The sequence below is a fragment of the Falco naumanni genome, chromosome 16 (assembly GCF_017639655.2).
Source record: "Falco naumanni isolate bFalNau1 chromosome 16, bFalNau1.pat, whole genome shotgun sequence".
In the NCBI taxonomy this organism is placed as follows: domain Eukaryota; kingdom Metazoa; phylum Chordata; class Aves; order Falconiformes; family Falconidae; genus Falco; species Falco naumanni.
Window position 1 is genome coordinate 7,641,383 of NC_054069.1, and position 15,560 is coordinate 7,656,942.

General features: G+C 50.8%; 1 protein-coding gene across 2 annotated transcripts in view; it reads left to right on the plus strand.

The window, feature by feature from the left end:
- The window catches only part of GRIK4 (glutamate ionotropic receptor kainate type subunit 4), a 134,804-nt gene that overhangs the window by 114,362 nt on the left and 4,882 nt on the right, over positions 1-15,560 (plus strand). The window contains exons 12-16 of one of the 2 annotated variants that reach the window (XR_005831252.1): positions 2,857-2,970; positions 10,527-10,636; positions 12,799-12,972; positions 13,103-13,268; positions 14,727-14,903. Coding sequence is in view for 1 of the 2 variants with exons in the window: in XM_040616286.1 (XP_040472220.1) it covers positions 2,857-2,970; positions 10,527-10,636; positions 12,799-12,972; positions 13,103-13,268; positions 14,727-14,952 (790 nt within the window). In the remaining variant the exon portion in view is untranslated. Of the gene's footprint in view, positions 1-2,856; positions 2,971-10,526; positions 10,637-12,798; positions 12,973-13,102; positions 13,269-14,726; positions 14,953-15,560 lie in introns of both variants that reach the window. The other variant, XM_040616286.1, reaches the window with a different exon arrangement.

Here is a 15,560-nt window from a genome sequence, read left to right on the forward strand (position 1 = left end):
TAGCTGCAACTGTGCTGGAAGGATGAAAATCAAGCAGTGTTTGGCTCCTCTTCCCTCCATCCTTTGCCTCCTGTTTTCCCTCTCCCCAGGGCCGGGCTGCAGGCAGAAGCACAGAGCACAGCGCATTTCTTCCCCAGTGCATCGTTTAGCCTGTAAAATGCCAACTCCTACCCGTGCTCAGGTGGGGAGGGCTGGAGAGCGCTCAGGTTTGCAGAGCTCTGTAACTAAGATACACTGACCTCAGTAAATCGCAAGAAGTTTTGTGAACGTCAGGAAGCAAAGTAGAAAGCCTGAAATGGATGATGTTCAGGCAATACATTGAGTGCCATTCCCAGATCAAAGTTTATGACTGTCAGAAATCAGCTCTTAACATGCCTGGCTTCTGAGCCTGCAGGGAGAGAGCGTTTCGGCCGCGCACAGCCCCGGTGAAAGCCCCAGGAGCCGGGTCTCCGCTGTGGGGAGCGCTGGCACGGGGCGGGCAGGTGTGCGCGCGCACAGGGCAGGGCGAGCTGCGAGCTGCCATCGCTCTGGTGCTGGCAAAAGTCCCAAAAGGACAAAAGTTGACCAGGCAGGGCATGAACAGGAGGAAATCAGCTCTAATGGAATGGCAGGACCCTCTGGAGCCAAGAGAGGGGACCTGGGCACAAAACCAGCGTGCCTGGGGAAGGCTGCTCTGCTGTGCTGAGTTTCTGCTCTGCAGGCAAAGGGAGGGGGGTGGGTTTGCATTTTATTTTCCACAGGGAAGAGCAGCTTTCAGGGTGGTGTTCCCTGCGTGATCTGGAAGGGTCCCAAAGGACCGTAGCTGGGGGGTTAACCAGAGCGCACAAAGTTCCCTGATGACACCCACGTCCCACCCCTGAGAAGGTGGGGGCTAGCCATGGATGGTGACTTAGCTGGGTAAACCTGGGGGCCACCCCACCGCTTTCAGCAGTGCCTTTGCATTGGCCCTTCTCTGGGAATGGAAATGTCCTCAGAGCTTTTGCGTGAAACACCTTTGATACAGCATATTTGCCACCTGTTTCGCCTAAGACTTTGCTGGTAGAATTGTGTTCAGTTTGGAGAACTGGGAGAAGAAATCCGTTGTCAAAGTAAGCTGTATCTTCACAAGGGGATTTGCTGGGAGAGCCCTCCCCAGGACAATAGTACCTGCAAACCCTTTTAAGTATAGACAAGAGAGGTTTAGGAAGCTTTAGGCTTTCTTTGTGGATAAAATTCCTCACATGCCATGTTCCACGGATGAACTGATCCCATCTTAGTAATCTGCTGGTGTTTACACAGGGCTCAACTGCTCACACACCACATTGTGATTATTGGTGCCTTTTAAAAACACTGTGGGTAAATGGCTGGCTGGGCAGAAATTCTCGCTAGCTCATAATTCATTCCAGCCGGAACCTCCTAGGAATCTCTAATAGCTGCTTGGAAACGATTGCAAAAATCTGGCACGAGGCTTGTCCAATAAAGCAAAGTCCTGCACGGACTGTGAAATATCACCTTCTCTGTGAGCCCCCTCACTGGGCAGGCTTGCGGATCACCTTGCCTTGCCTTTCCCTCCCCTTCGTCCTGCAGGCTCCAACAGTGCTGCTCTTCCCACATGCAGCTCCAGCCTTTCGCTGGCCCTTCCTCCCCGCCAGAGGCAGAGGAGGGGAAGGACCCCCTGGCAAAGCCCTGCCGGGAGGTGATGAGTCCCCTTTCTCTTCAGGAAAACAACGCAGGGTCAGAGAGCATAGCAAGTGATGCACGCGCAAATTTGCCTTTCTGTTTTTTTACAACCAGTGCCCGGATCCAGGGAGATAAGCTCTATATTTTACAGGGTCTTCAGGCCTGGTGGTGCCTTGGCTTCTGCACAGACCTTACGCAACTTAGGGACAACAAGTGCAAATAGCTTTTCTTCCCACCCCCTTCTCTTTTTCCACTTGCATAATCATCATCTTGCAAAGCGGGCAAACAAATGTGTAAGGGAATGGAGGAGGTTTCATTTTTACAGAAAGCAATTACAGACATTAAAAGAGCTATAATAATAAAAATAATATTTAAAATTCAAATCCCTTATCTATATTACAAGGGTATCAACATTGGAAGAAATATTTTTTATTTTTTTCCCCTAATCTCTTTGCTTTGCAAGTCAATCTGGAGATTTTTATGCCAGTCCTCTGAATTTTTTGGAGACTGCTCTGCAAGTTTGGAAGTCTGGGGTTGACAGGCTTGTAAACTTCATGACTCAGGGTACGGGAGTAATGATGCTGCTTTGTTACGCTTTTCTACCTGTGGCGCTTGTAAGTAACAGTCTTGTCTGAAGCGGACAGCTGTGTTCAGCAGGGGCTTTGGAAGGGAGAGGTTGTATCTTTAGGGCAGTACAATAATTGTTGTCTTGCTGGCTCCTGTTTTGCCAGGAGCATTCTACTAATAGAAGGGGCGATCAGGCTGCGAGCCCTCGGGGCAGGGGCTGCTGTGTTGTTCACTGTCAGTACAACCCCTAGCACGGCGGGCTCCCCACTGCTGGCAGCTTTGTGCTTTTCCAGCCTGTAAGTATACAGATAAAAACGCAGAGAGTGGTCCGGAGCACAAGGTGGATTAAACTTTGGGGTGTGTTTGAGCAGGGCTTATGCGAAACCCACCCAGGGAGAGGGATTCGGTGGCACAGTCGGAACTAGTGGACATCACCAGCAACACTCCCGTGGTTTCCACAGAGTCTGGGTTTTGCCCCACAGCAGATGCACCCTGTCCCAGAAAGACGGGACATCCATCCTCCAGGACTGGGTGTCGTGTGTGGTCTCGGGCATGGTGCTGCAGCTTTCGCTGCTCGGCGCCTTTCCCAGGCTCAGGGTCCTGATCTTCTCTGCTATCCTTTCTCTCCAGAAAGCTGATTTGGCCGTGGCGGGGCTGACAATTACCGCGGAGCGGGAGAAGGTGATTGATTTCTCTAAGCCGTTCATGACTTTGGGAATTAGCATCCTCTACCGAGTTCATATGGTAAGAGAGTTATTTTATAACCTTTTATGTCCCTCTATTATTTGCATGCAAACGTGCCTAGTTATAGAAGAAAAATGAGTGACTCGTAAAAATATTTTGGTTGCTTATTTAAGCGCAAACATGCTTTACCTTTACTTCCTCCTTTTCTCTGTCTTTCTGCCTTTGCTGCCAGCTCAATACGTTCTTTTCCTGTTGTTCAAACCCTGTTGGCTCCCCTTCCCCATCGTCCCCAGGCACAGGACACTGATCAGGGCTACCAGGGGAGGTGTGGGTGTATGGCAGCTTGTGTGGCTCTGCCTCAGGCCTGGCAAAAGCCTTAGGATGGCTTTAGCGTGTCGCTGAGCCCGCCGTGGCGCGGTGTGCTGGAGGGCAGGCCAGGCTGGATGGGTGCAGCAGCACGGCTGGGCAGCACCACAGCCACAGCAAACCTGGCCGGGAGTCACCGTCCCCTGGCACTTCGCGGGGAGGCTGAGCTGGGACAGCGGCGGGTGCACCGAGCTGGTGCTGGGGCCCAGATCAAGCCAGGAAGATATCTGGGATCACTTTCTTTGCTGTGACCTGCTTTAAATGCTTTACGCGCAGATGGGTCCTCTGCTTTCTTAATCACAGGCAGGAAAGGGGAATAACGGCGCTGCTGGGTGGCCCGGGGCACGGTCCCGGAGCAGGCAGGGCGGCAGGCTGAACTCCGCTGTGGGCAGTTAGCTCCTCGCCCTGCACGGGCTCAGCCTTCTCATCTGCCTTCCCTCAGCTGTTCGGTACCCTAAGGATCAGCATGCCCTGCAGCCCGAGGAAGGCACCTTACTCTCAGACCCCCTTGCTTCTGCGTCGGCCAGGGAGGAGCGAGAAGGGGGGCACGCTGCTGGTCAGCAGCTAGCTCCCGGTGTCACTCCGCTGCATTCAATACTCTCCTGCAGCTCGGGCGGCAGCAGCGGCACGGTTATCCGCGGCCGCCCGAAAGGCAGGTCGGGCATTCGGTGGTGGCTGTTTGGCAACATGAGGGCTGGTGGCTTGGAGCAGGGTAGCTGTGAACGTGCCCAGGGCATTCATGTGTGCAAGCCTGCACGTGGCGTTGTGTCGTGTCTTTGCTTAGAGGCAACACTTGTCTTAAATTCTCGTGGATTCTCTTGCATTCCCGTTTTAGTTGTTCTAGCTTCTTTCTGAAGCTCAGGAGACAACAGATTTTCCCCAGCTACGCCCATATGGGCCAGGCAAAGCCCCCTGTTCCCTGGTGTCACAGGGGGCGAGTTCTGGCAGCCAGGTCCTTTGCATCAGGATGTCATACTATTCCCAGTCTGCATTTTGGAAATGTGCTCTGTACGGTGCCGAGTGTGATGCGAATTACAGTCTTGGTTTCCCATCAGCTCAACAATAGCAGCCAAAAGGATAAAACAATTTTAAAGCTGCTTCTCCCAGCCCCCCTCTCCATTCGGAAGGCTGTTAAGGATGCAGCGTTTGGTATGAACATAAACATTGCACATACATCTCTGTGCTGTGTGGCTTCTGCCAAGAACAGACAAGTAATTAAAATCTAGTTAAAATTCTGTTTCCTCTGGTACGTGCAGAAGTTAGGATCAATGACTTAACTGATCAGAAAGGGTCAGACTCTTCAAGCTCCAAGAAATAAAATGTAACCGATGTAACCCTCCCTTCCCTGCTACACGTACTCTTTCACAGCACCAGCTGCCCCGTGGATCCGGGAGGTGTTCCTGCCAGCATCCCTCGGCTGGAATTATAATTGAGTTTCTTCCTTTCTCGCATATGCTTCTAAAGTTTGGGGATTGAGTCCCGTGCATTCTCTGTCTCCACTTTACACCGTAACCTTCAGCAAGTCCCTTAAGGAGGCATCATTCCCTGAGCAGCGTGAGGCTGACGGTGCTCCCTCCGAGGGAAGACGGGAATATTGGTGCAGGGTTCGCGTGTGATCTGCTTTATAAGTGCAAAGCATTTGCTGCTGCTTCTGCACGAGCCCGATGTAAATGTGTCTGACACATCTACGTAGAGTGCAAGTTCTTCAGGGCAGGGACCATCTGCTGCTTGCGCTGGTACCAGAGTAACACAACACAGCCACGCTCGGCCTGCCCTTCAGGCATTTACCAAACTGAGCAGGATTAATAATTACAGTCCTAAAAAGTGTTTGGCAAACAGTCCCCTGCCATCAGTCAGGACTTGGTCTTCAGCTGCCTGATAAGGACCCGGTTAGTGTTTTGGGTGGGGAAGCTGCCCAGTGACCCAGGCAGGCTGGCACGGCAGGCGCAGGGCATCTCCCAGGCCCGGTCACCCCGCAGGAGCCCCCCTTTGCCGCGTGCAGGCGGTGAGGCGCGATGGTGGGGCAGCCCCGGCCCCTGCCCTCCCCAGGAGCAGGGAGCTCCGAGTCCCCCTTCCTTCTGCAGCCCCTCCTTGTCCAGACCATTCCTGCTTAGCTGGGGGAGAGTGTCTGCAAGCTGTGTGGTAATTAACTTATGAAACTGGTAAATATTTATTTAACGAGGACAGGCAGGATAGCTAATTGCTGCGGTTTCCCTTGAAGGACGGGTTTGCGGAGGGGGGCAAGGCAGCCCCACAGCCCGTCTGCTCCCGGCCCCTCCCTTCCCCGCCCCGATGAGCATCTCTGCAATGTTGGAAACTGCAGCTGACATACGTTGGTCACGGCGCAGAGCAGCCATAGCCTAATAAATAACCATAAATAAATCTCTTGCTAAGGAGTTGCCTCCACACCCTGATCTCCTCCCAGTGTGATGACATTTTATTTTAATTTCCATGTAACTCCAGTGGCAAGTCATTTCTCCCCCCTTTCTCCTTCCCACCCCGCCAACCCAGCGACAACAGTGTGTGTGTCTCTTATCACACGTAACCAAATATGGCAGCTTTAAATGGGGCTGTCATTTTTCTCAATTTCACTTGTTGTGATATAATCAAGGATGGATTTCCGACACAGGGACTCTTAATAGGCTTTCTCACTTGCAGGCTGCTAAGAGAAAAGGCTTGCTTTGTTTTATAATACTCCCATTCTGACCGGCTGGTGGGACCTGTGGAAGGCAGGAGGCGGGTGACACTATGGCAGAAGCAGAAACCAGGTGCCCAGTTACCACTTCAGGGCAGAGGGATGTTGAAAATCAAGTTTGTTTGTACCGTGCACATACTTTTGCTCTCATACCTGCCTCTGTGGCAGGGAACAGAGGAGACTAACTAGCACATGATTCTGCCTCATGAGCCCTGAAAGTCTTTTCTATGCTCTGTCTTAAGATGAGAAAATGTAGATTTGGCAAGTATGCTGGAAAAGCTGAGTTTAGGTTATGAGAACTGAGGCTTAAAGTGGTTCTACTCGATTGCTGCAGAGGACACGAAATGGGAAGGAGTGAATGAATAGCTCCTTCATTCCAGCCAGAGGAGGCTTGACAGCTGGGGCAGAGGAGCTGAGAGGAGCTGAGCACCCCTCCTGACAACCCGTGCCACTCTGCCAGCAAGCCACCTGCCTCACTGACGCAGGGATGGAAGCAACTGCTGGCCCCAGGCATGGCCAGGACCATGGTGCTTGTTGGCCTGTTAGCTGTGGACCGTCTGATGACCCCAAAGGATTCACAGCGCAGGATTCACAGCAGCGTGTGCTTGGGTTTTGCTTATCGACTCCAGAGAAAGGGCTCTGGAGAGGGAGGGCTCTGGATCAGATGTGGTCATCCTAGAACATACACACTTTGTTCCGGTGAGACCGAATGCTCTGCAGTTATACCTAGCACACATCAACGTCTCTGCCTTCCCAGCCTGAGTTTTCTTGCTTTACTTCTGACTTAGAGAGACAAAAGAGAGTTCTCTTGCCTGCCTTTGTTAGGGACAAATGTCTGTGAGAAATGACATGGGTTAGGGCTGACTGCTTCTGTGAGAGGGAGCAGGCAAGCGCTGGGGTCCCTTCGGACCCTGCGTGCGTGCACAGGGCAGGCAGGGAGTTGTCAGGTCTCTTACAAACCTGAACACAGACAAATCCAGGACCGTGTCATATAGCTCCACTCCTCCTCCTCTTCCCAGATGTCCTGCAAATTCAGGCTCTTCGGTCACCAGTATCTGTCCAGAAAACTGGTTCTCTCGTGATGGAAAAGGAAGACTTTCAAGAACAACTGAAGAGGGTAAATGAATCTTTCCTGCTTCCATCTGAGGATTTGCAGGAGGTCTTCATCAATTATTGGACATTTTCAACATTTCTATTCCAGGAAAAATAGCTCTTCCAATTAACAAAGCTGTATTGGGAACAGCTAAAAATATCTGACAGATTCCAGATATTGTCATTCCCATCTTCAAAACAGACAGATAAGAGAGAGTTTGTGCCCTCCGTGGGAACAGAATATCTTTATTCTTATCCACAACTGTGAATGAAAGGAATATGTAGCAGCAGCCTGAAAATTACTGTAGCTGAAAAGAACCAGAACTACTACTACTGTAAAGTCACAGGAGAGAGTCATTGCCAAGCCTGAGACTTAAAGCTTCCAACGCATTTTCCTTAATGAGTGTAATTTATTGACAAACTGCCCCAGAAACGTAGAGAAGACATCTAAGCCTTAATTACAGGAAGGAACTTTGTTGCAGGAGCATCTCATGAGGGAGCCTCAGCTGAGGCACCGCCAGTGCCTGGGAGTTTGATGCCAGGGAGGGATAAGTCACCTGGAATGATCTGCTGCTCGAGAACCTCCAGTTTGCTTGGCGGAGGGCAGGCAGTGAAGCCTTGCAGGTTCCCATTGCCTCGTTTGGTTCTTGAGGGTGTAAACACCTGTGGAAGAACAGAGGCAGCTGAGGCAGGTTAGCTCTAGATGAAAAAGGAACCAGGCACCTGTGGGGCATCCAGAAAAGCCATGCAGTTGCTAAGGAGAAGAGGTTCCAGGATGCTCCCTTTGGCATCCTGTTGGCGTTGAGAGGTCCGTGATCCTCTGGGCGGGACTGGAGGGGGTGCATCCTGGAGCTGCAGACCACTCATGAGATGGTCTCACCTCTCCGAACTAGTGGGAGGAGCTCCAACAAGGTGAGCAAAGGTTGGTACTGGAAGTGAGTTCCTCCAGGATGCTGAGGGTGTCGTCTCCGGCAGCATCTCTGATTCTGAAGGGCCTCGGTTTGGGTGCAGATGCTGGCTGTCGCAGGCATTTGTCTCTCTCTGAGTTTATGGGAAAAATATAAGGAAAAGCAGAAAACAGCGGAAATCGAAAAAAAAAAAAAAAAAAAAAAAAAAAAAAGGAAAAGGACAAAAGAAGAATGTAGTATCTTTTCACTTTTTGTACCTCACCTGCTTATACCAAGCACAATAAGATAAAGCGGTAAGGAAGAGATCTTATCTTAGAGAGAGTCTGGAATTATACCTAGGAGAGCCCGAACCTTTGCTTGGGAAGTGACTTTAAATTAATCTGAAAATGGATGCAGGATGGTCTGAACCATTGATTCTTAACTCATCTCTTTTTGTTAAAAAGCTTAATAAGCTTTTTACCTAAATGCCTAAAAATGGTAATGCAGATCCCAAGCTCAAGCTCATTTAGTCCATTAGAATACAGGGGTAGGATGCAACGATGTGGTGGGTCTTTACATTGTGCAAGACAGAGTTTGCTGAGATGTTACAGTCCCCCTGGAGCTGAGAACATCACAGTTTCCTAGATATTTTTAGTAGAGGAAGATTTTTGTGCAACAGCTTAGCCTTCAGAAGAACTACCAAGACCTTGTAAAATTCAGGTTCTGCATAAGATGGGAATACTTCAGTAGTAAAACTGTTTTTGACTAGAAATGGAATTTGAAGTGCTGGTCTGAGACTGGAGAAAGGGAGAAAAAAAAAAAGCAGCTATGGTTCCTGGGGACTTTTGTGAAAACAGAAAATTATTCACCACCTTTGGATTAAGCACAGCTTTAAAATATCAGCACTCTGGTCTTTGGTGGCTCTGGGTTTGCAACGGCAATTGAGGTGAGGTGTTATTTATTACCAGCTATTACTAGTTTATGTGGTGTCACAGGCAGGCAGCGTAAGGCATCGGACTAGGGAAAAATGAGGCCTCTGTGTGTCAAAGATGATCCTCAGCAGAAGCTTTTGTGTAAAGCAAGCAACCTACAGCGGAGCAGCTGCCATGCTGCAAGTGCTGGGAAACGGCTGCTGGAGCGAGCTGCATTGAGCAAACAGTGATAGACGCTTTCAGCACACAACAGAGCAAGGTGCCAGTAAGAAATACACTGACAGCCTGGCCGAGATGCGATAAAAGGCTGTTTCCACTCTGACTTTACAGTAAGAGCCTTCTCAGGAGCTCCGAGTCGCGGGCAGCTTCCTGGCTACATGTGCTTGGGGGAACTGTAGAGCTTGAGGTCTGGTGATGCCGGGGCCGGCTGTGGTGTGGGGCAGAAGATACAGGCTCCTGTGAGCAAAGGGCTCACATTCCCGCGGGGTTACCGCAGGCCTTTAGCCCTGCGCTGGGAGCTGCATGCTTTTGCTGGGAGTCTCTCGAGAGGAGACGAAATGCCTGCGATAGAGGAGCACTGCCCGGATTTGCAGTGTTTGGGGTAGAGGGGCATACCAGGGGTGTGCAGCGCTAAAACAAAGCGCTCTCTGCTCTGCCTGGGTATTATAAATTGCACAGGAAGCAAAAGAGCACTTCTTTAGTCCTGTGGCTTGTGCTGTATTTCCAGCTCCCCCATTGTCGCCCACAGTGGCGCTGAGTGTGGTCGGAGGTAAACTAGCGCTCTTCCCCCCCCGGAGGGGCTGCGTACGCAGAGCTGGTGGTGGCGGGAGAAGTACACTCACCAGAAAGTTAATCCTCCCTTTGCACAAATTCTGCTACATTTGACAAGATTTCAGTGGTGGCAGTGTCCTTGTGAAAATTTAAGGTACTTTGAGAGAAGATCAACTTGCTTTTATTAGCAGTGAGGCCTTATTTTTCAAGGAAAGGTGGTTTGCTGAGAAAAAACAGGAAATTCTGACGCATCCTGGAGATAAAAATATCGTGTTCGCTGAGATAAAAGTAATAGTTTTATTGAGTTTTGTGGAGAAGAAGCATTTCAAGGCTGAAGAAAGCAAACCAGAAATATTGCAAAAGTATCTTTTTTTCTTTTTCTCCCCACTCTGCTTCGTGCAAAGGATCCCACCCACCTCTGCGCTGAGCGTGCTCTCCCAGGGGAGCCCCCTCCTGCCCAGCAGCCATGGTGGGCAGCCTGCCCGGGTGGGCAGGGGCTGCGGGTGGGGGGCTCTGCGGGTGAGGGGTGCAGCACATCCCACCCTGGGGAGGGCAGAGCGCTGCGGTTGTCTCGACCCTTCTATCAATTCACCTAGTTCTTTGCCTGGAGGAACGAAAGTGGTTGAGGTGGGCAGAAGAATAGTCTTAGGAGGTGAATCCCAGCGAGGAGATGCTGCAGGACTCGGTCATTTGTTGCATTTGCTGTCCCCTCTTTCCCCGGCAAGGCTTTTGCAAAGCCCTGTTGATTTCCCTTCTGTCGCTCTCATCCGTTGGCAGCGTCAGGGCAGGTGCATTTCTCTCTGTTGTTTCCGGGTGGACTGTTTAATTTGTAGAAGTACAAGCAGGTCAAACTCCTTTTTGTTTCCCTTCCAGGGCCGCAAACCTGGTTACTTCTCGTTCCTGGATCCTTTTTCCCCTGGCGTCTGGCTCTTCATGCTGCTCGCCTACCTGGCTGTCAGCTGCGTCCTCTTCTTGGTCGCTCGGTAATGTGGCTGGCGGTGCCTTTTCCTTCCTCACGGTGCCATCTAGCGTCCCGCTCCCGGACCCGTGGGGGCGTGTGTGGTGAGGGGCTGGGGGGGGGGACACTGGGGACACCCCCCAGGTCAGCAGTGTGGAGCGGGCAGTAAGGGGGGCAGACGCCTCCCAGCCCCCTGCCCTCCGCCAGCTGGGGACTGGGGCTTTGCTGCTGAGCGCCCGCGCAGGCACGTCACCGCTGCGTGTGGCAGGGCTGGGATGGCCCTGGGAAGGGCTGGGATGGCCCTGGGAAGGGCTGGGATGGCCCTGGGAAGGGCTGGGATGGGGCAGCCAGGAGCAGCGTGCCGCCAAGGAGCGTACTTGGCCACAGCGGAGGGTGCCGACGCGGAGAGCTGCGTAGGAAAGGTGGGAGTAGGGCTGGTGCTGGGCAAGTGGTGCTGCTCCCTGTAGATGCTGCTCCCTGCAACAGATAAAGCAGCCACGTGTCTTGGACGGGGAGGGTGGAGGCTGGCAGGTACCGGCAAATGCGTTCGGAGATACGAACACAAATGCCAGTAGTGATGTCTGGTTCCTCTGGCCTTGTAAAACCCAGTGTGTACAAAAGAGAAAATTCATTAATATCTTTCAGCAGCTTCTTGGTTGGTGTGCGGAGCCTCACTTGGCAGCTCTCAGTTCCGTTTCCCTACGACTAATTTAAATCAGCCTTAAAATATATCACTGAGTGCTTGCGGGCTGCGTGTCTCCCATCGAGGCCCCGGGTCCGTGCTCCATTGCTGTTTTCCCTGGCCCCCTAACAAACGGCTGGTGGCACAGATGGGCCTTTTCAGACAGAGTTGAACCGTGTCCCAGCAATGTGCACCAAAAATGTGCTCGGGGCTTGACAGCTCTTTCAGGCCACAGTTAGCACCCGATCCTCATTACAAAAAGTTGGAACTGTGCTGTCACCCTGTCCCTTAGCGTGGCTAAAGTTGTCATCCTGACAGGACTTTAATGGTTTCTTCAAATACTATTACAGCCTCAGAAATGTAGTTCTGAAGAAAACATTGAATAATGCAGTCCGGTGTGCTCCGCAGACTGAGATTTGGTGCCTCTTTAGCTCCCTCCTCATGTTTTAAACATGATCCTCCAAAAAGGTGCCTTTACAGAGCTTCCCGCTGGGGATGGAGCTTTGGACACTGCTCTCTGCCTTTCTCAGCAGTGAGGAGCTTTTGACCCTGTGAATTGCAGAAGACTACCGGAGCAGTGTTCTTCACTGCTAGTGCTTGATCCAACCGTAGAAGACATAACCTCTGCCTCCCTGGCATCACAGTGAGGTGGGAGATGCCGAAACGAAAATAAACACCTCATCTTATTTAAATGATGTGTAAGCTGGCAGAGCCCTGCAGCTGTATCAGCAATATCCCCCAAATGACCCCTCCCAGGCACCAGCTTGGTTAACCATTAGCAATGGAGTGTACTGCAGCACAGGAATTAGAAGACTTTCTTAACAACTAGGGAACTGAGGATTGGAAACAGCAAAAAAAGGAGCGCTAGGCTACAGTCACTTCAGTGGCAGGCTGTCATCTGTTTCGGATTCCCACCTCTGTCCTGTCCCTTGAGCCCTGAAAGTATGTGATGCTTTGAAAGACCAGTGCTTGGCTTCAAACTGGACCCGAGACCTAGACCTTGCCAGGGCAACCATACCTTCTCGGGGCAACCATTTGCACCAATACAGTTATTGTTATGAAGGTGTCATGCAGTTGGGTCTCGCACACTTCACTTTTGAACTTCCTATTGATGCTCATTATCCAGCAGGGAACGTGGCCAGAGATGTTTGATTTCGATTTTACGTCAAGTCTGTGCACATCTGGAATTATTGTTGTGGTTGTCTGTGACGCGAATTTACACACAGGGCTCCAGCCTCCCTGCAGCCCATGCCCAGGTTTTCAGCAGAGCCTCTCAAAACTTTTGGAAATCTTTACAAGAAAGCCTCTGGCTTCTGAGTCTTAGAACAAGCATTTCACACGGCTCTGAGCCCTGGGCATCAGTTGACAGCAAAGAGTTTCCTCCTCAGAAAAATCTGCCTCCAGAAGAGCTAGGGCTTCACAGCTTTTCTGGTTTTTGCTTCTGTTCTCCAAAGTGCCCCGTTTCCCAGCGAAATTACTGAGCTACCTGTATCTTGTCATTTTAGATTGACACCGTACGAGTGGTACAGCCCCCACCCCTGCTCACAAGGTAGATGCAATCTTCTGGTGAATCAGTACTCTCTCGGCAACAGCCTGTGGTTTCCAGTCGGGGGATTCATGCAGCAGGGCTCCACCATTGCCCCCCAGGCACTGTCCACGCGCTGTGTCAGTGGAGTCTGGTAAGGAGGTCGGCTTCTCTGCAGGTCTTTTCTGGGCAGCAGCAGATGGAGAGGCGGAGGGTGGGGATGGAGATCAGATTCAGCCTGTGGGGAAATCTCAGGTCACCATCTTCAATTTCCCTTTCCCTAGGTGGGCATTCACCTTGATCATCATCTCCTCCTACACAGCCAATCTGGCAGCCTTCCTCACTGTGCAGCGGATGGACGTCCCCATCGAATCCGTAGATGACCTGGCTGACCAGACAGCCATCGAGTACGGCACCATTCACGGTGGCTCCAGCATGACCTTCTTCCAAGTAAACCCCATTCTTTTGCTAATAACTGGGGCAGGGGGTGCAGATGGCACCCGTTAATCAGATTTGGAGGTCAGCCCAGCCTGTTGTGCTGGTTCCATTCCGGTTTCTGGCATGGAGGGGGCTTCCAGAGACCCCTGGCTGCTTGGTTGCACAGGACTGGGTCTCTCTGCAATTTTGATGTGATCTTAACTTTTACATGACAGTCCCCTGGTTGGGTAAGCAAAGAAACATTTGCAGACCCCAGGTAGGCTAGCATAGTCACGGTGCTGGAGTCTGTATGTGTGGTCAGTGGCACTGAAAACAAGTGAGTCAAGTGTATGCAAACTTATGCAGGCAATTTAGCTGAATTTAATTTTTATCTTCCCTGCTCTATTCAGAAGGGAAATAAATGAGTGAATCTTTTCTGCAGTGCTCTGAATGCACAAAGAACTGCTTGAGGATTATTTATTTATTACTTGTTGAAATTCTGAGAGGAGAGAGCGCTTTTCTCACTTTTTCCCCTCTCTGAGTCTGAACTGAATTGAGAAGCCTGAGAAATCTCTCGAGTGAGCCTGAGCTTTTCAGCCCAACTTTACACCCTTCAGGGGTTTGGCAAAAAGCTACTTTTAAGCAAAACGTTACATCTAAAATGAGCTGAACAGAGCCCAAGTGGCTAAGGTGGTTGTATATGAGGCACTCGGTTCTTTTCAGGAAGGCTTTCAAGTTTAAAATCCTGACTGTGACTCTGCACTGCCTGGCGGGTGCGGGAGCTGCTGAGAATTATCGGAGAAGAAATTAGGAAAAGATCCTCTTGTACCATTTGCAACACTTTAAACTGTGTTGGGATCCATTTGCCTCTGGTGTAACGATGGTGGGTTGAATGTAATGGTGGGTTGGGCAGGTGGCTGAGGCTGTCCTCACCACCCCTCAGTTCCTGGCTGCATGAGACCGATGTCCACGCTGGAGCACCTTGCCTTGTAGCCCATCCTGGCAGCTGTTTCCCCTGACACTAACACACGGGATTAAGGTTTAAAAGTGCGGCGAATCAGGAGCAAACACACACCCTGTTCGTCTGTCCTTTGCCCAAGTGACTGCACCCAGGGGACAGAGCTGGACAGATGAGGGCAGTAACTAGGTCAGCAGCAGATTCCCTGAGGCTCTCCAGCAAACATACTCCATGTGTTTTTCTAAAATTGAATTTATGCAAAGAGCTTTGCTGCAACCTGTTAGAATTAGGCATGCATTTCATGCCCAGCTTTGCCAACAAAGTCTCAAATCCACCAAGATATTTGGACCTCTAAACCTCATTGAAATAAATGGAGGTCAGGCTCCAAATCCTTTGACTCTTTTCCCAATTGTGGCCTTTTCGTAGTGGCGTCTAATTTGTGTGACGTCCTAATTTGTGTGACTAACCTAATTGGGGTTACGCTCCAGCAAGGTGCTCCTACCTTAGCTGCACTTGCCTCCTTTCTCCTGCAGAACTCCCGCTACCAGACGTACCAGCGGATGTGGAACTACATGTACTCCAAGCAGCCAAGCGTCTTTGTGAAGAGCACGGAGGAAGGGATTGCGCGCGTGCTGAACTCCAATTACGCCTTCCTGCTGGAGTCCACCATGAACGAGTATTATCGTCAGCGCAATTGCAACCTCACGCAGGTCGGGGGCCTTCTGGACACCAAGGGCTACGGGATTGGCATGCCCGTCGGTAGGCAGTGAAGAAAAATTCTAGTCCTTCTCAGCTGTCGACAGAGGACCGGAGCGTTTGAAAGGCTGAACCAGCTCTAAAGCCAATGTCACGTTTCACAGCTCTGCCCAGGGTCGTTTTTTATCTTGGGAGGAAAAGCAAATAGATTGCAATTGCCCAAGGTGCGCGCTCAGAGCCAGATGTACGAGACCCTGCTCTGCTCCAGAGCCATGTGACACGCGACTGCGGCTCTTTAAATAATTCATGTGAAAGATGTTTCAAAATTGCTGCTTATTTTCTGCATATATGCTCTTTGCTGACTGCTTCCCTTTTGAACCAGTGTTTTTGAATCGTTTTGTGCTCCTTGTTTTATCTCAGAAGTGCTGTAAAAGTAATGCTGTTGCAACCCTTGTAGTTTTTAGCACAAGTTTCTTAACAGCTGGTGGTTCTTAAAACTCCGGGACAGAGAATTGGGCAATTCAGTGACTATCTGAGCTAATAATCAAGTTTAACAATGCAGGGGGTTTGTCTTTCAAATGCGAGAGCTACCAAGAGAACGTCATCTCCCAGGGCAGCACAGAAAAAGGATGTAGCAGTTGTTATTCCAAGCAATCGGGCTGATCTTTCAG